At 44.6% G+C, this 27,622-nt stretch overlaps 1 protein-coding gene across 1 annotated transcript in view; it reads left to right on the top strand.

Annotated features, from left to right (window-relative positions):
• BCAS3 (BCAS3 microtubule associated cell migration factor) overlaps positions 1 to 27,622 on the top strand; it is a 448,094-nt gene that overhangs the window by 295,687 nt on the left and 124,785 nt on the right. The window contains 1 exon segment of the mRNA XM_032216614.1: positions 26,790 to 26,914. Within this exon segment, the coding sequence (XP_032072505.1) occupies positions 26,790 to 26,914 (125 nt within the window).

Here is a 27,622-nt window from a genome sequence, read left to right as displayed (position 1 = left end):
GAATAGTTTGACACCCTCTTCTTTGGGGCAGCCCCTCAAATATTGGAAGACTACCACCATGTCACCCCTAGTCCTTTTCATGAAATTAGACATACCCAATTCCTGCAACCGTTCCAGATTTTCTGGGGGGATGTTTATAACAATTTTATTAATTTATGATATAATATACCAAAAACAAAATAGAAAAACAAAAAGAAGACAAGGGGAAGAGAAAGTATGGAGAAGAAGGGAGGGAAAGGTGGGGGGGAAGCATTGACTTCCTACTTCCTTTGATGCAATGGAATAAGGCATTAACATCAAACCTCAACTTTTTACTTTTACATAATAGTTTAAACTAGCCATTTCTATAGCAATAAATCTATCTAATTGGTAAAACCCAAATTAAAGTTTCATTTTTGCCCCCACCTCAAGCACAAAGTCCAGAAGCGGTTTCCGGGTATGAAAAAAGTGACATAACTGTTTTTTTACAAATAAGACCCCATGGTCATGTGATCAAAATTCAGACGCTTGGCAACTGGTTCATACTTATGACTGTTGCTGTGTCCCAAGGTCACATAATCCTCTTTTGTGACCTTCAAATTGTAGACAGCATCCTAAAAAGCAGAGACATCCCCCTGCCAACAAAAGTGTGTATAGTCAAGGCTGTGGTTTTCCCAGTTGCAATGGATGGCTGTGAAGATCTGAGCGCCAAAGAATGGAGGCCTTTGAACTCTGGTGCTGGAGAAGACTCCTGCATTGAGTCCCTTGGACTGCAAGGCCATCCAACCGGTCAGTCCTGGAGGAGATCAACCCTGACTGCTCTTTAGAAGGCCAGATCCTGAAGGGGAAACTCAAAGGCTTTGGCCACCTAATGAGAAGGAAGAAGGACTCCCTGGAGAAGAGCCTCATGCTGGGAACGATGGAGGGCAAAAGAAGAAGAAGGGGACGGCAGAGAAGGAGGTGGCTGGATGGAGTTACTGAGGCAGTAGGTGTGAGCTTCAATGGACTCCAGAAGATGGTAGAGGACAGGACGGCCTGGAGGAACGTTGTCCATGGGGCCGCGATGGGTTGGACACGACTTTGCAACTAACAACAACAAGCAAAGTCAACAGGGAAGCCAGATTCACTTAACAACCGTGTGACTCAGGTAACAATTGAAGTGATTCATTTAACAACAGTGGCAAGAAAGGTTGCAGAATGAGGCAAAATTAACTTTTTTCTTAACAATGGAAATTTGGGGCTGCGTTGCACATCTACAGAGAATCAAAGGCTGCATTAGCAGAAAAACATCAAGTTTTCACGTTTTAAAATGCATCATTTTTTAATGTTCTGTTCATTTAATGCACAGTGCCTCACCAACAAAGCCAGATCGTGGTTTATTTTATTTTCTCATTAAAATGACACGCTGCCTATCTCAACCATAAGGTGATCTTGAACAGCTTGCAAATAATAATAATAAAATATATTTGCGTCTGGTGCTAAGTGAGTAGTTAGTTTCTCCTATCCCACCCAATCAGAACTACCCCAAACCTCATATGGACGTAGCTTAAAATTTAGGGTGAATCTACGAATAGGGATCTTAAAAGAAATATGTCAGGGATCCAAGTAACACCCCTGAAAGAAGACTCCCGAGTGCTTCCTAACTTCCTAACAGTGCAGACAATTAACCAGTGAAACAGCTTGCCACCAGAAGTTGTGGATGCTCCCAACACTGGAGGTTTTTAAGAAGAAACCAGACAGCCACTTATCTGAAATACTATAGGTTCCCCTAATTGAGCAGGGGGCTGAACTAGAAGACCTCTAAGGTCCCTTCCAGCCCATTCTACTCTTAAGATTGGGTGCAGAGTTGGATTAGAAGACCTTCAAGGTCCCTTCCAGCCCTAGAATTCTATGAAAGATGCTTTTGGAACCCTTTGAACTTCGAATCCGAAACTCAGAGGTTTGCCGTGTAATTGGGGAAGGGGGCCAGGAGACAGTGGGGGAAGACCACTATCTAGGGATCCTGCCCAAAACCCATCACAAATTTTGGATCCAAGCCCTGGAGAATGGAGGATGGCAGGGCTTCCATATCTAACCTTTGCCCAGTGCTGCAAAACTTTGGCTAGTGAGAAGTTTCACACACACACACACACACACCCCCCGCACCGGTCTGGAGTTCTCCCCGTGTTTGTCTTTGGAGCATGGAAAAAAGGAATGCAGATAACACTTGTTTTTGATGTGGGATCTGGCCGAGATGGTTATCATCTCGTGTACTGATTTGTTCATAAAAATCGCTGATATCCGTTTGATCTCTTTTGAACTCTGCAGACTTTAATCCTTTCCAGGACCTGTTAGTTGTGCAGACGAAAAGGAGGGGGTGTGGGGGGGGAGGTTGTGTGTGTGTATGTGGGAGGGTGGGGGAGAGAAGGGAGCAACCCCAGCTGTATAGGAAATAACAAAGAAAGACCAAAGCCAAACTTGGAGAAGGGGTGGGTGGGTGAAATTAAATCTACTTTTCAAAACAAAAAGCAAAGAAACCAGAGGTGACACACTGGATGGAAATTGTTTTCATAAACAAAGAATGCTTTGGAGGAATGCACCAGATCGGGAAATTCAAATTTGAAAGATGTTTTATCCCAGGGATCCAGGATAGGATAGGATGGGACGAGATGAGAGGATAGGATAGCATAGCACAGGATATAGGATAGATGGGCTATAAGGATAGGATAGGATAGAGGATAGGATATAGGATAGAGGATAGGATGGGACGGGATGAATTGATAAGAGAATAGGATAGCATAGCACAGGATATAGGATAAATAGGATATAAGGATAGGATAGGATATAGGATAGATAGGATATAGGATGGGATGAGATGGGAAAATAAGAGAATAGGTTAGCATAGGACAGTGATTTTTGTTGAGTTGTGCCAAAAGCGGGTGGAACGGAGTGGGGGGGTTTGCGCATGTGCATGCCCATACCCATAATGCAATTCCCTCCCTCCCCCATACTTATGCGCACAACCCCCCCCCCCCTTCCATGCATGCACACAGGCCTCACTGAAGCCTCTGGACGTCCTGGAGGCACCTTGGGCTATTTTTCTCCCTCCAGAGGGCCAAAAATGGCCAAAAATCAGCTGGCCAGCATGCACATGTGCGCTGGAGCTGACAGGGCAAATGCCTCATGTGCCCTCAGAAATGGCTCCGCCTGCCACCCGTGGCAGGCATGCCACAGGTTCCCCATCATGGGTATAGAATATAGGATAGATAGGATATAAGGATAGGATAAGATATAGGATAGATAAGATATAGAATGGGATCGGATGAGATGAGATGATAAAAAGATAGGATAGATATATGATAGATGGGATACAGGACAGGACAAGATAGGGTAGGATGAGATACTTTATTGGTCAAGTATGATTAGATACACAGAGAATTTTTTCTCCAGTTCATAAACTCTCAGTGTACATACAAAACAACAACAACAACAACAAACTATTAATAATAATCAGTGATACCAATAAGAGAATGGAACAGATGAGGATAAAAGTAATACAGCCATACAGCATGAGTAAATATACTTGGACATAAGACAGAACTTGGGAATTTGATGCTCAGCAGAGTAACAGCATGTTGGGGAAAACTCGTCCATGTGTCTAGTTGTTTTGACATGCAATGCCCTGTAATGCCGTCCCGAGGGGAGGAGCTGAAACAATTTGTGTCCCGGGTGTGAGGAGGAGGGTGTCTGTAGGTATTTTCCCTGCTTTCTGATTGCCAGACCAGGCAATCAGAAAGCAGGATAACAGTGTAGAATCGGTTTAGGAAAAAAACATGGTTCCTTTACCTCCGATTGGATGTTCCTCTGAAGGCCAGAGGCATAGACGCACGCGAAAACTCTCCCACAATTCTCAGATATAAAACTGAGTGGAAAATGTGGGGTCCTTGCGGCTCCCTGGACTCGGTTGTTTTTCGGGTCCGTAACTTAGGAGTCCTCCTGGACCCACAGCTGACTTTTGACCACCATTTGTCGGCTGTGACCAGGGGGGCATTTGCCCAGGTTCGCCTGGTCCGTCAGTTACGGCCCTACCTGAACCGGGAGACTCTCGCAACAGTCACTCGAGCCCTTGTGATCTCTAGGCTGGAATACTGCAATGTGCTCTACATGGGGTTGCCCTTGAAGTGCATCCGGCGACTGCAGTTAGTTCAGAATGCGGCCGCGCGAGTGATAGTGGGCGCACCGCGATTCGCCCACATAACACCCATCCTCCGCGAGCTGCACTGGCTACCTGTTGATCTCCGGGTGCGCTTCAGGGTGTTGATGACCACCTTCAAAGCACTCCATGGTAGTGGATCTGGGTACTTGAGAGACCGCCTTCTGCCGATTACCTCCCTCCGACCGATTAGATCGCACAGACTGGGCCTCCTCCGAATTCCATCTGCCAGTCAATGTCGACTGGCGACTACACGGAGGAGAGCCTTCTCTGTTGCAGCTCCGACCCTGTGGAACGACCTCCCCGTTGAGATTCGCACCCTCACCACCATCCAGACCTTCCGCACGGCCCTTAAGACCTGGCTATCCCATCAGGCCTGGGGATAGGTTCTCAATTTACCCGCCCGAATGTTGACTGTTGAATGCAAGTTGTGTTTTATTAATTTAATTTTGCTCACATATTGTTTGTTTTTGGTATTGCACCCCCTTCCCTATGATTGTAAGCCGCCCTGAGTCCCCTCAGGGAAAAGTGCGGCCTATAAATCCTAATAAAATGTCTAAATGTCTAAATGTCTTGCAGGCGTTTCATGACCCAGCTAGGTAACGTTATCAGTGCTAGAAAGGAGTTTACTCTCTGTTTATATGCGGCGGCATTCCCTGACAGTGTCGATGGGAGAGTTCTTGGCGGTTCCTTGATTGGGGTATTCTTCACTTGATTGCTGTTCTTCTGCCCCACTGATCTCCGACTCCAAGAACTGTCAGAGGGCCCTGGCCCCCTGTCTGCCTCCGAGGGAGAGCCCTCGTCAGAGCCTTCCCCAGACTCCAGGACTGGCCCAGGTTCCTCCCCTACCTCCTCACTGGCTGCCACCCGCTCCCCTGGCCTCTGGCGGGCCACAACAGGGACATGGATGAACATGGACTCGTGGGGGCTCTAAAGGGTTTCCTTCCCCAAACCACGAAGCAGACCCCTTGTGCGGGCAAAAGCCCTTTTTATTGAGTTACTGTGAATTCCTCTCATTCACATCCAGCAAAGTCCCGGTGAACAGTCTTCCAAGGGTGAATTTACAACCACAGACCTTATCAGGCTTGGAGAGCTGCCAGGCCGATATCTTCAAAATGTAACACTGTACCAGGAAATACTTGGCAAGGAGTCTCTGAGAGTCACGAACCAATGAATGGAACTAATTGTCTCCTGCAAACTCCACTCCTCTTTTGCTCCTCTTTTACTTCCTCTGGGAGGGGCCATTCGCCGTCCACCTGTGCTTTTACTCCCGAGTTGTCCCTTTTCTCTTAACTGTTCTTGCCTCCTGGGTGCTCTGCACATGCACACACTGGGAACAGGCTCCAGCTGTTCTTCTGCCTCACTGATGTCTGACTCTGAAGGCAGCTGATAACTGTCAGAGGGCTCTGGCCCCCTCTCTGCCTCCGACACAGAGCCCTCATCAGAGCCTTCCCCAGACTCCAGGACTGGCCCCAGTTCCTCCTCAACCTCCTCACTGTCCAGATCTGCCACCAGCTCCACTGGCTGCTGGCAGGCCACAACAATCAGAAAGTCTCTCAGATTTTCCCCACCAAAGGAGAGTCAGAGTCCTTTCCCCTTCACCCACATGTCCATCACACGGTCCAGTCAGGTCACCATGCCATCTGGGAGTTGTTGCCCAGTCACGCCTCTCCAGGTGCAGGCTGAATGTCCTTGACTCCCAAGGAAAACAATGTTGTTATGGCTATACATCTCACCCCGTCAACATCCAATCCCCACCGCTAGTTCCCACTACATGGCCATCCACCAGGTGTGGCAGCCCTGAAGATCCAAAGAAAAAGATGGCCTCCAGCCTGTCTGACACTGGCTCTTTGAATAAAATGTTGCCAGTTTATTAAATATTTTAACTAGCTTATAACCCGGCGTTGCCCAGGTATTTATTTATTTATAGGGGGGAAATGTCCGAGTCAAACGTAATTTCTAATGTTGGATTGTCTCCCTTACCAGAGGGAGCCTCCTTATGGAGTTGTATGAAACCGTTACCATGGCAACTCCACTGCACTGTACAATAGAAGCCATTTTACGGCAGTACAATAGAAACCATTTTAAGGCACAACAGGCTGTATCTTAACAGAAAACACACCCCAAGGGGTGTTAGGGGTGTTTTTGTTTCCAGAGAGTAAGTCATCTGTGTACCAAGTTAGACTGAAATTGCTGGAGGTGTTCCAGAGTTATCCTGGCACATATGCATGCACACACACACACACACACACACACACACACACACACATGCACAAAGCTGTTTGTATGTATGTATGTATGTATGTATACATACATACATACATACATACATAAATACACACACACACACATGCACAAAGCTGTTTGTGTGTATATATATATATATATGTATGTATGTATGTATGTATGTATGTATGTGGGTGGGTGGGTGGGTGGGTGGGTGGGTGGGTGGGTGGATGGATGGATGGATGGATGGATGGATGGATGGATGGATGGATGGATGGATGGATGGATGGGCATATTGTATGGGAGGCAGAAAAAAAAGTCATCCCTAGTCCTTCTTTTCAATTTCATGAAAAGAAGGACTAGGAGTGACATGATGGCAGTCGTCCAATATTTGAGGGGCTGCCGCAAAGAAGAGGGGGTCAAGCTATTATCCCTGAAGGTAGGACAAGAAGCAATGGATGGAAACTAATCAAGGAGAGAAGCAACTTAGAACTAAGGAGAAACTTCCGGACAGTAAGAACATATTAACCCAGTGGAACAACTTGCCACCAGAAGTTGTGGCTGCTCCATCACTGGAGACTTTTAAGAAGATTGCTCAACCGTTTGTCCAAAGTGGTATAGTTTTTTTCTGCCTGAGCAGGGGTGGTGGACTAGAAGACCTCCAAGGTCCCTTCCAATTCATTTACTGAATAGTAAATCCCTTGTCAGAGAGCGGAGCGGCAGAGATGCAAATTGTGATGCTGCTGGTGGCTTTCCACCACCTCTTTTTTTTTTTTTTTTAATGACTAAGCGGTCAGGAAGATATAATTCACCCTCCTTCCTTCCTGTCCCTCTGCAGATGTCAAATCCAAAGTTTTGGTTTTGCATTCTCAAAAGCAGCTGAGATTTTTTTTCTTTTTTTAATGTTCCCTGGATTCCCCTGAGACCTTATCTAGGCTTTGAATCCTTTTTTTTTGCACAAACTCTGTACCGGATCTGAAGATATTGTAGGTCAGTGGTGGAGCAGCTGCTCGGCTTCCAGAAGGTCACATGTTCCATCCCTGCCATCTCCAATTAAGAAAAATCAGATAACAAGGGGAGGAAAGATTGCTGAGACACTGCAGAGAGGAGCCATTTCAATGAGGAGGCCACCACGCAGTGCAGAAGGAAGGACATAATTCGGGGCTTGGATGATTTTATGGATGCAGGAAGTCCTTGGTGCAAAGGGCCTTTTATCTCCTGTTCAAAAGGGCAGGCGGCAGTGATGGGAACAGTCCATTCCCAGCAAGAAATACCAAAGGACCTTTGCCAACTTATGGAGAAATCAGGCCACACTGGGAATATTATGTCCGGTTCCTGACACCAGATTACAACCCCCCCCCCCCCCAAAAAAAAAAGACTTTGAGGCCCTAGAAAGAGTGCCGAGAAGAGCAACAAAGACGATCAAGAGCCTGGAGGCTAGAACTTAAAGACCAATGGCAGGAATTGGTCATGGCTAGTCTAGTGAAGAGAGGAGAGAAGAGACAGGAGAATGGAGGAGAGGAGAATAGAGAAGAGGATAGGAGAAGAAGAGAATGGAGAATAGAGAGGAAAGGAGAAGAGAAGGGAGAAGAGAAGAAAAGACAAGGGAGACGAGAGGAGAAGAGAAGAACTAGGGGGAGTTACGATAACTCTGTTTCAATATTTGAGGGGCTGCAACATAGAAGAGGGGGGTCAACCTATTCTCCAAAGTATCTAAAGGCAGGACAGGAAGTAGTGGATGGAAACTAATCAAGCATAGAAGCAACCAAGAAATAAGGAAAAATTTCCCAACAGTGAAAACAATTAATCAGTGGAACAACTTACCTCCAGAAGTTGTGAAGTTGGAAGTTTTTCAGAAGAGATTGGACAACCACTTGTCTGAAATGCCATAGGGTCTCCTGCTTGAGCAGGAGGAGTAGAACACCTCCATGTCCCTTCCAACTCTGTTATTCTATTCTATACCATTCCATTCTATTCCTTTCTATTCTATTCACATTCCATTATTCTATTCCATTCTATTCTGTTCTTAGTTCTATTCACATTCTATTCTTAATTCTATTCTATTCACATTCCATTATTCTATTCTATTCACATTCCATTATTCTATTCCTATTCTATTCTATTCACATTCCATTATTCTATTCTATTCACATTCCATTATTCTATTCTATTCACATTCCATTATTCTATTCTATTCTTAATTATATTCTATTCTTAATTATATTCTATTCTTTTCACTTTCATTATTCTATTCTATTCTTAATTCTATGCTATTCTTAATTCTATTCTATTCTTAATTCTATTCAAATTCCATTATTCGATTCTATTCTTAATTCTATTCACATTCCATTATTCTATTCTATTCTATTCTTAATTCTGTCCTATCCTATCCTATCCTCTTCCTGTTCTCTTCCATTCTCATTCCATTCCATTCTGAGGGTTGTTTCCACCACTGCTTCTGCCATGGCTCCAGATCTCCCCTCTTGACGAGAGCCGAGGTCCGCAGTGGTTAAATGCAGCACTGCAGGCTACTTCAGCTGACTGCAGTTCTGCAGTTCAGCTGTTCAAATCTCAGGGTCGACTCAGCCTTCCATCCTTCCGAGGTGGGTAAAATGAGAACCCGGATTGTTGTTGGGGGCAATATGCTGACTCTGTAAACCGCTTAGAGAGGGCTGAAAGCCCTATGAAGCAGTATATAAGTCTAACTGCTACTGCTATTGCTATTGCTATTGACCCTGGAAAGTTGTCTCCCAGGCCAGCAGAAACTTAGTGGGGAAAGTGGACAGCACCGTTGCCTTGAATTGCAAAACCAGCCTTCAGTTGCAGCCTTGAATGCTGCCAGATCAGGCAGGGCAATGGTGCATTAGCATAGCAGGGGTTCACAGGGGAATGAAAAGGGCATGCGAGAGATACAGGTAGTTTTCGACTTACGACCACAAGTGAGCCCCAAAATTTCCCTTGCTAAGTGTGGCGGGTGTTAACTGAATTTATACCACTTTTTCTTGCTGTTGTAAAGTTGTTGCAGTTGTTAAGTTAGGAATGCAGGTTGTTAAGTGAACCTGACTTTGCCTGCCAGAAGGTTGCAAAAGGGGATCACGTGACCCCAGGTTAGCCTGCAACCGTCATAAGTACATGCCAGTTGCCAAGCCTCTGAATTTTGATCACATGACCGAGGGAATGCTGCAACGCTCATAAGTGTCAAAAACACTCATAAACTTTTTCCAGGGCCTTTTTAACTTTGAACAGTCACTAATGGATACCGTGTTTCCCCAAAAATAAGACAGGGTCTTATATTCTTTTGACCCCAGAAATAATCACTTGGCCTTATTTTTTTTTGAGGGGGGGGGCTATTATTTTTGAGGTGCAGGAGGTGGTGAGGGTGGTCACCTCACGGCTGCTGCTCTGTTGCAATATTTTCAGGGAAGGGCTTATTTTAGCGCATGCGCTCAAAAGCCCAATTGGGCTTATTATCCGGGGAGGGATTATTTTCGGGAAAACAGGGTAGCTGTAAATTGAGAATTACCTTTAATGGCACGTCTAAACACCATACAAGCAACTGATGATACCAAAAAAAACCCCTCATAAACGTATAGATTTTACTGGAGCAGTGCCGTGTCCTTTGGCAATCTCAAAAGTGTGTGGCCAGATGTGAAGTTGCTCGTTGTTACCATATGCAACAAGTAAGGTAGCCATTCGTGGTTAGCAAAAGACTTCGACTCAAGCCTCTTTTTAACTCAGTTATTTAACTCCCTGCTGCTCCCCCGCCTCTTGCATCTCTGCTTCATTGCCTTGGTCTTCGTTTTTAATTTTCTTTTTTTAAGGCTTGGGGTTTTCGTTTGCTCTTTTGAACTTGTCGTTTTTGTTTTTATTTCCACAAACTTATGGAAATTTGCCTTTGATCTTTAGCCACATAGGGTTTGTGTGTGTGTGTGTGTGTGTGTGTGTGTGCGTGCGCGCGCGCACACACTTTGGGAAAGGGGAATGCCTGTTCCTTGCTCAGTGTCTAGCCAGACCCACACTTGAGGGGCGAGAGTCTTGCAGAAATAGATTAAGAGAGTTGGAAGGAGACAGGAAGCAGGAGACCCTACACCCTTTCTGACAGATGGCAGTCTCTTCTTGAAAGCCTCCAGTGATGAAGCTCCCCCAACTTCCCAAGGCAACTTCTGTTCCATGGGTTGATTTTTCTTCTCACTGTCAGGAAATTCCTCCTTATTTTCAAGTGAATCTCTCCTTGATCAGTTTCCATCCATTGTTCCTTGTCTGGCCTTCGGGTGCTTTGGAGAGTAGCTTGAAATCCCTCCTCTATATGGCAGCTCTCAAATATTGGAAGATGCTATCCTGTCTCCCCTGGTCCTTCTCTTCCGTAGACTAGCCAGGCCCAGTTCCTGTAACCGTTCATTGTCTGTTTTAGCCTCCAGTCCCCTCATCATCCTGGTTGCTCTTCTCTGCACTCTTTCTAGAGTCTCAACATCTTTTTAATAGTGTGGTGACCAAAACTGGATGCAGTACTGTAGGTCTGGCCTTACTAAGGCTTTATAGAGGGGTATTAGTACTTCCCTTGATCTTGATTGAATCCCTCTGTTAATGCAATTTAGGATTGCATTGGCTTTTTTTGGCTGCCGCTGCATACAGAAAAAGGTTAGTGAGTCTGCTTTGTGGCAGGAAATGCTCTGTGCATACTCTTGCATACTCTTGAGGTTTGCCGGCATCACATGTGCCATGTTCATAAGCCATGAATCTAAGTCTCAACGTTATGTAGGAAGTTAAAATCCATCCCTTCTGCTAGAAAAATGAAATATCCTGGGAAATATTGAAAAAAGCAGAATATTATATTTCCCTGGGTAAGAAATGGAGAAACATGTTTTAGGCAGGAAACAGTCTTACTCTTAATAGCCCCCATTAAAAGGCCTGGATCAGTCTATTCTACATAACAAAGATCTTCCCCTTTACCTCCAGGGTGATGGGATTAAGGCATGATAGTATTAGCCCTTTACCCATCCCCCCACAGGGCACCTGGGAACACAACCAAGCTCGGGACTCAAAAGACACACAACCTACAAAGTTAGATAAGACACCCCCTCCCCGGCCTCATCGGGGACCGACAACCAATTAGAACGCAAGCTGAAATTCAATAGCCCAGAGAGGGCATAAAACCGAGGCACTCCCAGCATCTCTTCCATTTTTCCTTCGCCCAAGACCTTCAACCCATGTGGTCCTGTCCACCATTAAACCATCTTTCCAAGCAGCCTCAATGTTTCCAGTGTCTTCCCCCCCCCCCAACTTGGAATTGAGCCCAGATAGACATTTCTTCCAACAATTGGCACCCCAGATGGGACTCGAACCCACAATCTCTGGTTTAGGAAGCCAATGCCTTATTCCAACAGTTAGCATCTGTATTACTTTACTAGACAAGACCAAACCCAGCTCAGATACTATTCGGTTTCTAACTAAGGTTACGTACAACATGGCTGTTCATCCCCAATGTTTATATCCATGTTTTTCAATGCTGGCTGCTTTAAGAGGGGGTGGACTTCAACTCCCAGAATTCCCCAGCCAGCTCAGTCCTCGTATCGAGAAATGATGGGACACAATCATGAAAGAAAGGACACGAATGCCGAAAATTAAAATACGGGTAGTCCTCGACTTACGACCACAACTGAGCCCAAAATTTATGTTGCTAAGCAAGACATTTGTTAAGTGAGTTTGGTAATGGTTAAAGAAATAGTTAATCCTGAGCCCTAAATTTGAGTGACTAACGAGGCCTTTGTTAAGTGAATGTTGTTCCATTTTACGACCTTTCTTGCTACACTTGTAAAGCGAGCCACTGCAGCTGTTCATTTAGTAACACGGTTATTAAGTGAATCTGGCTTCCCCATTGAGTTTGCTCATCAGAAAGGTCGCAAAAGGGGATCACGTGACCCCAGGACACTGCAACCTTCATAAGTACATGCCATTCATCAGGTGCCTGAATTTTGATCATGTGACCATGGGGATGCTGCAATGGTCATAAGTGTGAAAAAACAATGCTGTTTTTCCGTTTCTTTCAGCCCCCTTGTAACTTTGAAAGATCAGTAAATGAACGGTTGTAAGTCAAGGACGCCAGTATTAGCGTAACTCTTGTCACATGGCAAGTATTGTAATAATACTTCCTGTATTCTAATATTAATTCAAATAATTCAACAAAGAATTAGCAATAGCACTTAAGACTTATATACACCTTCACGGTGTTTTACAACCCTCTCTAAGCAATTTACAGAGTCAGCCTCTTTCCCCCAACAATCTGGGTCCTCATTTGACCCACCTCAGAAGGATGGAAGGCTGAGTCAACCTTGAGCAATAGCAATAGCAATAGCAATAGCAGTGGACTTATATACCGCTTCATAGGCCTTTCAGGCCTCTCTAAGCGGTTTACAGAGAGTCAGCATATTGCCCCCAACAATCTGGGTCCTCATTTTACCCACCTCGGAAGGATGGAAGGCTGAGTCAACCCTGAGCCGGTGAGATTTGAACCGCTGACCTGCTGATCTAGCAGTAGCCTGCAGTGCTGCATTTAACCACTGCGCCACCTTGGCTCTTGAGCCGGTCAGGATCGAACTCGTAGCAGTGGGCAGAGTTAGACTACAATAGCACTTAGACTTATAGTGCTTTACAGCCCTTGCTAAGCAGCTTACAGAGTCAGCCTCTTGCCCCCAACAATCTGGTCCTCATTTGACCCACCTCGGAAAGATGGAAGGCTGAAAGGTTGACTTAGCCTTCCCTCCTTCCGAGGTGGGTAGAATGAGGACCCAGATTGTTGGGGGCAAGCGGCTGAGCTGGTCAACCTTGAGCCGGTCAGGATCGAACTCCTGGCTGTGGGCAGAGTTAGACTGCAATAGCACTTAGCACTTAGACTTATATGCCGCTTTATAGTGCTTTTACAGCCCTCTCTAAGCAATTTACAAAGTCAGCCCGATTGCCCCCCAACAATCTGGCTCCTCATTTGACCCACCTCGGAAGGAGGGAAGGCTGAGTCAAGCTTTCAGCCTGGTGAGATTTGAACCGCAGTCAGCAGAAGTAGCCCTGCAGTACTGCACTCTAACCACTGCGCCACCGCGGCTCATAAATGGTTTTGAATGGTTGGAAATATCTTGCGGCGAGAGTTGGCCGTGGCAAATTGTCCAGTTCTGTTTTGCAGGTGAGTAGGGGGGGGGTAAGGGTTGGCATCCCCCCCCCCTTTAAGAAACGCTAAAAGCAAATATATATTTAAGGAGCTGATGAAGTGGCTCGTGGTTAAATGACCTCTCCCATCTAATCTTTGTGCCTCTCCCCTGCTTTCCGTGAAGGCCTTACCTCTTTGGAGCGGGGTGCTTTTCCATCAAAGCTCCCTGGTGAGTGGATTCCCAGCATGCCTCCGTGTCACTCGGCGGGAAAGGATCTCCGTTGGCTGCCTCTGTTCTTCTTCCATTCGCCTCCCTTTCTGATCTCTCTTCTCCTCTTTCGCTGGAGTGGATCTCTCATTACATACATACAATCCGGGCAGCCCTCGACTTTCAACCATTCGTTTAGTGACCGTTCAACGTTACGGCAGACCTGAACAACGGCCGTTTCCCATGGAAGGGCCTCTGTCGAAATTCGGACGCTCGTCAACCGTATTTATGACGGTTGCGCCGTCCCGCGGGGAATGGAGGGGGGGTGTCCCGCGATCCCCGTTTGTGACCTTCCCAGGTGGCTTCCCACGAGGAAAGTCGGCGAGGGAAACCAGATTCGCTTAACGGCCACGTGATTCGCTTTGCAACCGTGGCAAAAAAAAAGGGGGGGGGCACGGCTCGCTTAAGAACGGCCTCGCTTGGCATAGGGGAGTTTTAGTCTCAATGGTGGTCGTACGTCGAGGGCTACCCATATATTGAGTTTGAGGGCAGAATGAAGAATGTGTAACCAAGGCAGGTTGCTTCACTCTGCAGATTTTTCCATGGCTTTTACGTTATTGGTATTTTCATTGATTAAACTTACATGCCACGCATCTCAGCTAAAGGCAGTTCTAGGTGTACAATAATTAAGTAATTAGTAACACCAAATGCAGTGTGTCACACGGGGTCTTCCCAATTTCGTCTCCAGGCTCTGAGGAGACCCTGGATTACTCCTCTCTGACTACTGTGAGCAACTCCTATTAGGCGGTACTATTATGAGTTACTACTATTGCCACTGTGCTCTTGAATTTCTTGAGATTTTTCTGTAAGATAGAATGCAGCTGCCATTTCAATTTTCATTTTTCATCTGTGCTCCAGTGCAAAGCTGTTCTGTTCTATTCTATTTCTATTATTCCATTCTATTCTATTCTAATTCTATTATTCCATTCCATCTATTCTAATCTATTCTATTTCCATTATTCCATCCCATTCTATTCTATTCCATTCTATTCCATTCTATTCTATTTCATTATTCCATTCCATTCTATTCTATTTCCATTATTCCATTCCATTCTATTCTATTTCCATTATTCCATTCTATTGTATTCTAATTCTATTACTCCATTCCATTCCATTCTATTCTAATTCCATTATTCCATTCTATTCTATTCTAATTCCATTATTTTATTCCATCTATTCTATTCTATTCTAATCTATTCTAATCTATTCTAATTCCATTATTCCATTCCATTATATTCTCATTATTCCATCCCATGCTATTCTATTCTATTTCCATTAATGCATTCCATTCTATTCTATTCTAATTCCATTATTCCATTCCATTCTATTCTCATTATTCCATCCCATTCTATTCTATTTTCATTATTCCATTACATTCTATTCTGTTCTAATTCCATTATTCCATTCCATTCTATTCTCATTATTCTATCCCATTCTATTCTATTCTATTTCCATTATTCCATTCCATTCTATTCTAATTCTATTATTCCATTCCATCTATTCTATTCTAATTCCACTCTATTCTCATTATACCATCCCATCCCATCTCATCCCATTCTATTCTATTTCATTATTCCATTCCATTCTATTCTATTTCCATTATTCCATTCCATTCTATTCTATTCTAATTTTATTATTCCATTCCATCTATTCTATTCTAATTCCATTATTCCATCCCATTCTATTCTATTCTAATTCCATTATTCCATTAACTCTATTCTATTCTATTCTAATTCCATTATTCCATTCTATTCTCATTATTCCATCCCATCCCATCTCATCCCATTCTATTCTATTTCATTATTCCATTCCATTCTATTCTGTTTCCATTATTCCATTCCATTCTATTCTATTCTATTTCATTATTCCATTCCATTCTATTCTATTTCCATTATTCCATTCTATTCTATTTCCATTATTCCATTCCATCTATTCTATTCTAATCTCATTATTCCATTCCATCTATTATATTCTAATTCCATTATTCCATTCCATTCGATTCTCATTATTCCCTCCCATTCTATTCTATTTCCATTATTCCATTCCATTCCATTCTATTCTTTCTATTATTCTATTCTATCCTATTCTATTCTATTCTAATTCCATTATTCCATTCTATTCTCATTATTCCATCCCATCCCATCTCATCCCATTCTATTCTATTTCATTATTCCATTCCATTCTATTCTATTCCCATTCAAAGTTACAATCACACTGGAAAAAAGTGACTTACCCCCTTTTTCACACTTATGACAGTTGCAACCTCCCCGTGGTCATGTAATCAAAATTCAGCTGCTCAGCTGCAGTGATTCACTTAACAACCATGGCAAGGAAGGTGGAATGGGGGCAAAAACTCACTTAACTTTCTTTCTTAGCAACCAAAGCTTTGGGTTCAATTGTGGTCGTAAGTTGAGGACCACTTGTAGTTCTTGTGGGTTCCCCCCCCCCTGCCCTTCTGTCACTTTGAGTAGTGAATGCGAGGACCTTGGGGTGATTGATGGACACTCAGCTGTGTTGACTTTAATGTTATATTATTAACATGATTTAATCAGCTTTTTGGAAGGTTCTGCTGGTTCCCATTAGCATAGGCTGCCTGTGAGTTGCTCACCACAGAATTAAGTATCTCTTCGGCTTTGATCTCGGGTTCAAAGAAATTCTTGCAGGGTTTTTAGGAATCTGTGAAAGGCTGTCACCCCTCCGTGGTCTGTTGGCTGGCCTGCCAGTTCTGCATTTTATGGCCTTGCCCCCCCAGATGGGGAAGGTGCAGGATGAAGAATGAAAGCCATGTTTATTGTAGGGTGGAGGGGGGACATATAAAAATAACAGGATAGGAAACATCCACTCCTTCAGGGGGAAAAAAAACATGTAAAGTCTTGGAAAAATGTATTGGGTGTGTTCAATCAAATGTCTTTGCAAAAAACAATCGGATTGGCCCCACAGTATTTCCAACTACTTCCCCCTGAAATGGTTTGTGTTTCTTTCTCAAATCATTCTTCTTCTGTGGGACCCATCCTGGTCTCCCCAGCTTTTTGTTTAGATATTTTCTTTTTTAATAAATGTATTGATTTCTATCCAGTCTTTATTATTTTTACCAAGAACTCAAAGCAGCAAACATGTGCGACACCCCTTCCTCCTCCTCCTCCTCCTTTCCCCACCACCCTGTGAGGTAGGCTGGGCTGAGAGAGACTTACTAGCCCAAAGTCACCCAGTCCTCTTTCATGCCTAAGGCAGAACTAGAACTCCCTGTCTCCTGGTAATTGTCTTAAAGTCACACAGCCAACTTTCATGGTTAAGGTGGGACTGGAACTCCCCATCTTCTAGTGATTGGCCCAAAGCCACTCAGTCACCTTTTATGCCTAAGGCAGGATTACTAGAATTCACCATCTCCTGGTGATTGGACCAAAATCACCCAGCTGGCTTTTATGCCTAAAGCGGGACTAGAACTCCCTGTCTCCTGGTGATTGCCTTAAAGTCACACAGCCAGCTTTCATGGCTAAGGTGGAACTAGAACTCCTAGTGATTGGCCCAAAGTCTCCCAATCATCTTTCATGCCTAAGGCAGGACTAGAACTCATTACCCCCTGGTGATTGCCTTAAAGTCACACAGCCAGCTTTCATGCCTAAGCCAGGCCTAGAACTCCCCATCTCCTAGTGATTGGCCCAAAGTCACAAAGTCATCTTTCATGCCTATGGCAGGACTAGAACTCACTGTCTCCTGGTGATTGTCTTAAAGTCACACAACCAACTTTCATGACTAAGATGGTATTAGAACTCCCCATCTTCTAGTGATTGGACCAAAATCACTCAGCTGGCTTTTATGCCTAAGGCAGGACTAGAACTCACCGTCTCCTGGCGATTGCCTTAAAGTCACACAGACAGCTTTCATGGCTAAGGTGGAACTAGAACTCCCCATCTCCTAGTGATTGGCCCAAAGTCTCCCAATCATCTTCCATGCCTAAGGCAGGACTAGAACTCACTATCCCCTGGTGATTGCCTTAAAGTCACAAAGTCACCTTTCATGCCTACGGCAGGACTAGAACTCACTGTCTCCTGGTGATTGTCTTAAAATCACGCAGCCAGCTTTCATGAGTAAGGCGGTACTAGAATTCTCCATTTCCTGGTGACAGACCCAAAGTCACCCAGCTTGCTAAGGTGGGACGAGAACTCACAGACTTTCTAGTCCAGTGTCTAACCCCCAGACAAAACTGGTTCCCTAAGATGTGCGCGTCCCTATTAAATTTTCTAAAATAAAAATAATAATAATGAGGAAATAAAAATGAAATAATAGAATGAAATAAAAAGACACCGAAGAAAAAAGATAGGATGTGGGTTGACCTGTCAAACAAGCCCCAGGAAGGCCCAGCATAGTGGATTCTCCTTGCGCCCATCAGAGTAATCACAGCCAGCCTTGACAAATAGAGATGACATTGGCTTGACTCAAGATTAAAAGCTCTAGATTAAAGCCAAGAATATATGGAATGTAATAGACTTTAAATCCCTTGTATATGCACTTGTAAGAGTCTCTTGTGGTCCGTTTGAAGCCACGGTTATATATATATATATATTAGGAAACGAAACCCCCGTTTGCTTACACAGCAATTGGATCATCTTTTAAAAAAAAAAAAATTACAAAAAAGGAAATATTTTTTGTCTTTTCAAGTCGAGCCGGCATCCTGTTTTCATTAGAATCTTAATGAGACGTAAACTAATGTCAGCAAAACTGGGGCCTAGGTTTGTCAACTGGGATTGTGTTGAGTAAAGACGACGACAACAACAACAACAAGAAATCCCTTGTAATGATTTTGAGTTAATTTCACCTATATCGCACACCACCCTCCGTAAGGAAGGATTTGGAAGGTGCGATACTTGGGCCAAAGTTAAGGAATGATTTGCCAAATGCACACTCGCGAGTGGCCACTCGTATTCTGATTTTAAAAAATGTGCCTCCCCCTTTGGGATAGTAGATAGTTCGAAGGGACCTTAGAGGTCTTCTAGTCCAACCCCCCTGCTCAGCCAGAAAATCCTATGCCATTTCAGACAAGTGGCTGTCCCATCTCTTCTTACGGGATTGGGCGGCATATAAATTTATTAAATTACAATTTATTAAATTACAATTAAAAACTTCCAGTGTTGGAGCATTCACAAGTTCTGGAGGCAAGTTGTTTCACTGGTTTAATTGCCTTCACTGTTAGGAAATTTCTCAGTAGTTCTAGGTTGCTTCCCTCCTTGATTAATTTCCATCCATTGCTTCTTGTCCTGCCTTCAGGTCCTTTGGAGGCTAAAACATACGAGGAACGGTTGCAGGAATTTGGTATGTCTAGTTCAATGAAAAGAAGGACTAGGGGAGACAGGAGAGCAGTCTTCCAATATAACTTTCTCCTTATTTCTGGGTTGCTCCTCTCCTTGATTAGTTTCCACCCATTGCTTCTTGCTCTGCCTTCAGGTGCTTTGGAGAATAGCTTGACTCCCTCTTCTTTGGGGCAACCCCTGAGATATTGGAAGACTGCTATCATGTCCCCCCTTGTCCTTCTTTTCATACCCAATTAAAGCAACCATTCATTGCACGGTTTAGCCTCCGTTCCCTTAATCCTCTTCGTTGCCCTTCTCTGCACTCTTCCAACTGCAGTCTTCCAACTGTGGTCATAAAATGAGACAATGCTCATTTAACATATGTCTCCCTTAGCAACAGATTCACTTAACAACCGTGCAATTACCTTAACAATTGCAGCGATTCACTTGACAACTGTGGCGAGAAAGGTCGTAACAAAACAAGCGTCTGGCTTATCAGCAGACACTTTGGGGCTCAGTTGTGGTCATACATCGAGGACTACCTGGGCATATTTGATAAACGTAAGTCCAGGAAGTGTCCCTCTTCTCCTAACCAGGGTTAAAAGTCCGGATAATCTAACCCCGTAATGGCAAACCGATGGCACTGCTCCCCGATTTTGATTCCGGGCTGGTGCAGGAGGCTTTCAAGGCTCAAAACAGGGCGTGGGGAGGGAGGGACGTGTGCATTCGCATTATGGTTGTGGGTGCACGCACACGCTTTCTCCCTCTTCCTCCTTCTCACATAACTCTAACCCAGTGTTTCTCAACCTTGGCAACTTGAAGATGTCCGGACTTCAACTCTCAGAATTCCCCAGCCAGCGAATGCTGGCTGGGGAATTCTGGGAGTTGAAGTCCGGACATCTTCAAGTTGCCAAGGTTGAGAAACACTGCTCTAACCACAAGAGTGATCTGCGTTTTACAATCTTCTCCTCCCCCTGTGTATAAAACACCGTTCTTAAACGGAAACTGTTTTGGCACCGGACGCTAGAGCTTCCAGTTTCCTGAGCTGGGGAAAAGAGGTTTCTTTTAAAGACTTGGTGTAAATAGGGCCTCCTCAATTCCGTTTCCTTGAAAAGTGTTTATCTTTGCTTTGAGAAAAATCATCGCTCTTGTAGGCCATGGAGGGCTTGGGAAGGGAGCAGGGGAACTGACCTTGACGATGATGGTCAGCTCCCAGGGAAACAGCCTGGGAGGATCCCAGGGATTTTACTGTCCTCTCTCACCGGACGGTCCTTGCACAGTCGCCACTCGTGCAGGGCGTCAGGGAGACGTTGCATCTCTGACTTGGAACTTTGCTCACACCATCCTGGGCTTTGCGGGGAGATCAGCCGATCCCTTTTCCTCACTTTCATCCTGTTGAGATGAAGGGAGCCTTCTTAGTCCCAGGTTTCAAACAATCCAGGAATTGGGTATGTCTAGTTTAATGAAGAGGGTGGCTCAATAGCTAAGACAAGCTGAGGATCAGGATTCGGCGGTTTGAATCCCTAGCGCCGCGTAACGGAGTGAGCTCCCGTGACTTGTCCCAGCTTCTGCCTACCTAGCAGTTCAAAAGCACGTAAAAAATGCAAATAGAAAAATAGGAGCCACCATTGGTGGGAAGGTAACAGATTCCGTGCGCCTTTGGCATTTAGTCATGCCGGCACATGACCATGGAGACGTCTTCGGACAGCGCTGGCTCTTCGGCTTAAAAACGGAGATGAGCAGTGCCCCCTAGAGTTGGGAACGACTAGCAAGCATGTGCAGGGGAACCTTACCTAGTTTAATGAAAAGAAGGACTAAGGGTGACATGATAGCGTCTTCCACTATCTCAGGGTCTGCCCCAAAGAAGAGGGAGTCAAGCTATTCTCCAAGGCAGCTGAGGGTAGAACAAGAAGCAATGGGTGGAAACTAATCAAGGAGAGAAGCAACTTAGAACTGAGGAGAAATTTCCTGACAGTGAGAACAATTAATCAGTAGAACAGAAGTTGCCTCCAGAAGCTGTGAATGCACCAACACTGAGAGTCTTTAAGAAGATGTTGGAGAGCCATTGGTCCTGAAACGATATAGGGTTTCCTGCCTAGGCAGCGGGTTGGACTAGAAGACCTCTGAGGTCCCTTCCAACTCTGCTATTGTATTGTAATGTATAATATTATATCCCCACACAACACTTGTCTCTATCGGGGAATGAAAAACAATAAAAATTGAATTCATATCTCTGTACAGGTAGTCCTCAACGTACGGCCCCAATTGAGCCCAAACTTTCTGTTGCTAAGCAAGACAGTTATTAAATGAGATTCACCTCATTTTGCAACCTTTCTTGCCATGCTTCTTAAGTGAATCACTGTTGTTAAGTTAGCAACACGGTCGTTAAGCGAATCCTGATTCCCCATTGATGTTTCTTGTCAAAAGTTCACAAAAGGAGAATGACGTGACCCTGGGACACTTCAAGCGCCATAAATATGAGTCAATTGTCATTTTGAATGGTCACTAAATGAATGGTTGTAAATCGAGGACCACCTGTGTTTAAAATTCACCGAAATGGACATTTCCTAGAATGACCTGGGTTCTACATGTGGAACTTATCTTCACCCATTGTTGAAAAGTTCTGCTTCCAGGTAGTCCTTGACTTATGACCATGATAATAATGCCGGTAAGTCAGGATGGTCATTAAGTGGATCATCACGTAATTTGCCCCAATCCGCAACTTTTGGGGCTGTTTTTTGCAGCAATGGTTGTTGACTCTGGGATGTTATGCCAAAATCCGGAAATAGAGACCTTTTTTTTTTTTTTTTTGGCAAAACATTGCAAAAACACAACTGTGGCTGTAAATGCAAACTTTGGCCAAGGGCCCGAAATGCCATCATGTGACTGGTGGGGGGGGGGCCCTACAGGTGTCAGAACTTCAAACCTATATCATATGTACCTTTACGGGGAGTCTGTCATAAGTTTGAAGGTTTGTTAAACAACTGGTCGTAAGTCGAGGACTACCTGTATCCCAGTCACGACTTTCCTTTCTTTGATTTATAATGTTTTCTCCTGAACCTCCTGCTAAGACTTCACAATTCTGCGCTTTTCCAGTTCCACAATGTCAGTAGAGAAAGCCAATATCCTTGACAACGTTGCAATCTTTGGGAGAGAAGCATCACCCCGCTGGGCCAGGCTGAAGGTTTCTAGGCTGGCATCCCATTCCTATAAAAGCCAACATTGTCCCTGTTTTGTCTTCAGAAATCGAGTTTAGCTTCACCTGTCCTTAAGCAGGCTGATTAAGGGATTCTAGAGGCTGAAGTCCATGCATCTCAGAGGTGTTGAAATTGAAAGCAATGGGTAGGATAGGATAGGATGAGAGAAGAGAAGGAAAAGGAAAGGAAAGAGGAAAGGAAAGGAAGAGGGAAGGGAAAGGAAGGAAAGAAGAAAGGAAAGAAAGAGGGAAGGGAAGGAAAAGAAAAGGCTGTTAAAAGTTGTAGACAGGCACTATGTATGTATCCCTACACTACCCTAAGCACATTTTGGGAATGTGGTTACAAATAGTGGTTTTAAATAAATGACTACAGATAACTAGAGGGATGGGTGAATGGGTGAATAGATGGATGGATGAATATCAATAGATATAGCTATGGAGAGAGAGAGAGTGTGTGTGTGAGAGAGAGATGAATAGACGGATGAATGAACAGAGGGACAGATTGATGATGAAGATGAATGGATGACAGACAGACAGAAAGAGAAACATATATAGGGATGGATGGATGATAGATAGATTGATAGATATGGATAGGTAGAGTAGATAGATCATAAACAGACATATAGATATAGGGAAGGATGGATGGACGGACGGACAGACGGACAGACAGAGATAATAGATAGATAGAGCTAGGAGAGAGAGAGAGAGAGAGATGAATAGACGGATGAATGAACAGAGGGACAGATTGATGATGAAGATGGATGGATGACAGACAGACAGAAAGAGACAAACAGACATATATAGGATGGATGGATGATAGGTAGATTGATAGATATGGATAGGTAGAGTAGATAGATCATAAACAGACATATAGATATAGGGATGGATGGATGGACGGAACGGACAGACGGACAGACAGACAGACAGAGATAATAGATAGATAGAGCTAGGAGAGAGAGAGAGAGAGAGAGAGAGAGAGATGAATAGACGGATGAATGAACAGATGGACAGATTGATGATGAAGATGAATGGATGACAGACAGACAGAAAGAGAAACATATATAGGGATGGATGGATGATAGATAGATTGATAGATATGGATAGGTAGAGTAGATAGATCATAAACAGACATATAGATATAGGGAAGGATGGATGGACGGACGGACGGACAGACAGACAGACAGAGATAATAGATAGATAGAGCTAGGAGAGAGAGAGAGAGAGAGAGAGAGATGAATAGACGGATGAATGAACAGAGGGACAGATTGATGATGAGATGGATGGATGACAGACAGACAGAAAGAGACAAACAGACATATATAGGGATGGATGGATGATAGGTAGATTGATAGATATGGATAGGTAGAGTAGATAGATCATAAACAGACATATAGATATAGGGATGGATGGATGGACGGACGGACAGACGGACAGACAGACAGACAGAGATAATAGATAGAGCTAGGAGAGAGAGAGAGAGAGAGAGAGAGAGAGAGAGAGAGAGAGATGAATAGACGGATGAATGAACAGGGACAGATTGATGATGAAGATGGATGGATGACAGACAGACAGAAAGAGACAAACAGACATATATAGGGATGGATGGATGATAGGTAGAGTAGATAGATCATAGACAGACAGATAGATATAGGGATAGATCGATGGACGGACGGACGGACAGACAGACAGACAGACAGAGAAATAGATAGATAGAGCTAGGAGAGAGAGAGAGGGAGGGAGGGAGAGAGAGAGAGAGAGAGAGATGATCACCAAGTACTTAATAGCAACTCGGTGTTAAGATGCGCATGTCATTGTCCCTCTCTGAGGCATGCTTGTGTTTCTCTTCCCATTTGCCATCCATATTTCTGCATGCGCGTCTAACTCCGCTTGTCTTCCACCCAGTATACAAAAAAGCTGATCATTTGCTTTGCCTTTGAATCAACAATGTTTGGTAATGACGGGGCGGGAGGGGGGGAACGCCTGCAAATAAATAATGTGATTAAGTTTGGGGAACGGAATGCTTGGAAATAAACTTCTCCTCCGAATTTGGTGCAAGCTGACCTCAACAGTTCCTGAAGGCATGTTGACTTGCAGTTCATACGGAGCTCCCAATTAATTATCTAAACAGGGTGCTCTTTGATGCCCATCCCTGCAGAGTCCCAGAGTCGCCCGTTGACAGGAGAGCAGCCCAATAGCTTTCATCCCCCTGGGATCTGGTTGGTACCAGAAGTCCTTGACTTACAGATGTTTCTTTAGCAGCCGTCCCAAGTTACAACGGCGCTGGGGGGTGGGGGAGGAAAGCGAGTTACGAACCAGTCCTCACCCTGACAACTGTGGCAGCGTCTCCGTGTGACCACGTGACGAAAAATAATTCAAGCCAACTTGGCCACTGGCATGAATTAGGAGAGTTGCAGCCTTCCGGAATTCAGCTTCTGACCAACCAATTCAAAAGGGGGAGCCAAATTCACTTAACGACTGTGTGATTCACTTAACAATCATGCTGAATAGCTTAACAATCCTGGCTATTAAAAAAACCAAACACTTGTGATGTAAAATCCGGTCCTACTCAATTTGCTGCCACCTCGCTTAGTATAACGGGGAATTCTGATTGTGGTTGTAAGTCGAGGATTAGCTCCTCTATACCAGGGGTCCTCTAACCTTGGCAACTTTAAGCCTGGATGACTTCAATTCTGGGAGTTGAAATCTGCCCGGCTTAAAGTTGCTAAGGTTGGGGACCTTGCTCTATACCCGTGATGGCGAATCTATGGCACATGTGCCTGAAGTGGCACAAAGAGTCATCTCTCTGGGCATGCAAGCCGTCACTCTTCCAGATTCCGGCCCACTGGTCTTCACACAATAGCATCCAAAAGTAAATCAGAGTCCAAGGCAAAGTATTGCTCAAGTTCAATTGATGAAGAGAGCCATGTTGGCACAGCTGGGAGAACCCGAATCTGAAAACTTTCCGTTTTCCCCCTCTAGTTGAAAGTTCAAGATCTTGCCCCCACCCATCACAAATCCACCCCTGGTCCAATCTCCCACTGCCATGCTGGCAGTTCCACCCATCCAGTTCCGGTGAGGTGCAGAGGTGCAAGACAAAGGATGAACCTTGCCTTCTAGAAAGAATGTTGTTTATGGCTACCTATCATCTAACTCCATACAATCCCCACTTCCCATTTTCCCACATAGAAATATATAGTAGAATAATAGAAAGTGTGGCAAGCCAAAGATCCAAAAGAAAAGATGGCTGCAGGCCTGACATGCAGGAGCACCGGAAACCAGAAAAGCAGCCACTCGGCGTCCATGCAAGTGCCGGGAATATGATTTTCCAGTTTCCGGTACACGCATGGGCCCTGGCCAGCCGGGTCTTCATGTGCACCAGGAACCAGAAAACTAGGCCGGTGCGCATGTGCATGCCAGAAACCACAAGATCATCTTCGCGGCGCTTGCATGCACACTTGGGCAGCTGCTTTTCTGGTTTCTGGTGTACACATGTGCGCTGGGCAGCTGGTCTTCAAATGCATGCCAGAAACCGGAAGACCCGGTGGCTGATGCGCATGTGCATGCTGGAAACCAGAAGGACAGCTGCCCAGCACGCATATGCGCACCAAGGAGCTGCTCTTCCGGTTTTTCATATGCGCGCACTCGCTCCCGTTTCAGCCCTCTGTGCCGAAAAGGTACACCAACTCTGCTCTATAGGTTTATTCCTGACAGCCCCAAACTGGTTTCAGAGATACAGTCTTGAGAAAGAGAGAGAGGTGAATCTTGTTTATTTCTACCCAGGTAGTACCGTATTTTTCGGAGTATAAGATGCACCTTTTTCCCTCAAAAAAGAGGTTGAAAATCTTGGTGCGTCTTATACACTGAATACAGCATTTTGTTTTGCCTCCGGAAACCCCGCCCCCTTCACCAAATGGCCGTGCATAACCTTTAGGAGGCTTCCACAGTGCTTCTGGGGACTAGGGAGGACAGAAATCAGCAAAAACTCAATTCCCCCCCCCAAACCTCCAGGAACACTTTATAAGCCTCCTAAAGGGTATTCATACCTTTTTTTGAAAAAATAAATAAAATGGGCCAGTTTTTGCAAAAATGTGTCGTTTTGGGAGGTTTGCAGAGTGCAAAACCTTTTTTATTATTTGTCTCTTCAAAGCCTTTGTGTTTCTTATACTCCGGTGCGTCTTATACTCCGAAAAATACGGTAGGTCTTCTTCTGCTCATCCTTAAGTCCAAAAGCCATTAGAAGCCCCTTCGTGCCAATCCTGGCTGAAGTCGCTGAACAAGTAATTTGTTAATATCCTCGGCTATTTCTGCCTTACGAAAGGGACATGTCGAATTTGCATTTCTGAAACGCTCAGCTGCCGCAGTTCCGTCTTCCAGCTTTCATCGATTCTCCTTAGTTCTGAGAAAATAAGTTTCCCGGGCTTATACAATTTCCATTTGGTGGATTACTTCATCCTTAATTAGACTTTGATCTCTCTCTCTCTCTCTCTCTTTTTTTTTCAAAGCAAAAGCAAACCGGCTCCACAAATTTCACCCAGCAAATCTGTCGGAGGAGAATTCTGCGTCGCGGCGGCCTTCGGCTCATCCCGCTCGTGGTTTACGAGCAATCCTGCCCTTAAAAGAGACAAAGGTTTGTGCACGGAAAACCAAACAACCGGTGAAAATATGGCCGAGGGGTCATTGGTGCTCTCTGAGCTTGCTTCTTTTCTTGCAGACGTTTCATTACCCTAACTAGGTACGTCATCAGTGCTAAGACTGACACTGTCCTCGCACAGTGATACCTCAATAACTCATCATTAAATTGATTCGAGAGCCGCAATGAGTACCAAAAACAATGAGTACCAAACAATTGTTTCCCATAAGACATAATTTATTGCGACACAAGTGGACGCAGTGGCTCAGTAGCTAAGATGCTGAGCTGTTGATCAGAAAGGTCGGCAGTTCGGCGGTTCGAATCCCTAGTGCCACGTAACGGAATGAGCTCCCGTTCCTTGTCCCAGCTTCTGCCAACCTAGCAGTTAGAAAGCATGTTAAAAAATGCAAGTAGAAAAATAGGAGCCACCTTTGGTGGGAAGATAGAAGCGTTCCATGCGCCTTCAGCATTTAGTCATGCCGGCCACATGACCATGGAGACGACTTCAGACAGCGCTGGCCCTTCGGCTTTGAAACTGCCCCCTAGAGTCGGGAACAACTAGCACATATATGCGAGGGGAACCTTTATCTTTAGTGTGACACAATGCAGCTGACACTGACAATTCTGGTTTGTTGAGTACTACACAAACCACGAGTACCGGGACAAAATTTTCAGGTCAAATGGTTGAGTATCCAATCCGACGAG

This window comes from Thamnophis elegans, chromosome 4 (assembly GCF_009769535.1).
Source record: "Thamnophis elegans isolate rThaEle1 chromosome 4, rThaEle1.pri, whole genome shotgun sequence".
Lineage (NCBI taxonomy): Eukaryota > Metazoa > Chordata > Lepidosauria > Squamata > Colubridae > Thamnophis > Thamnophis elegans.
Note: the sequence above shows the minus strand (reverse complement) of the source record. Positions and strands in the feature narration are given on the sequence as shown.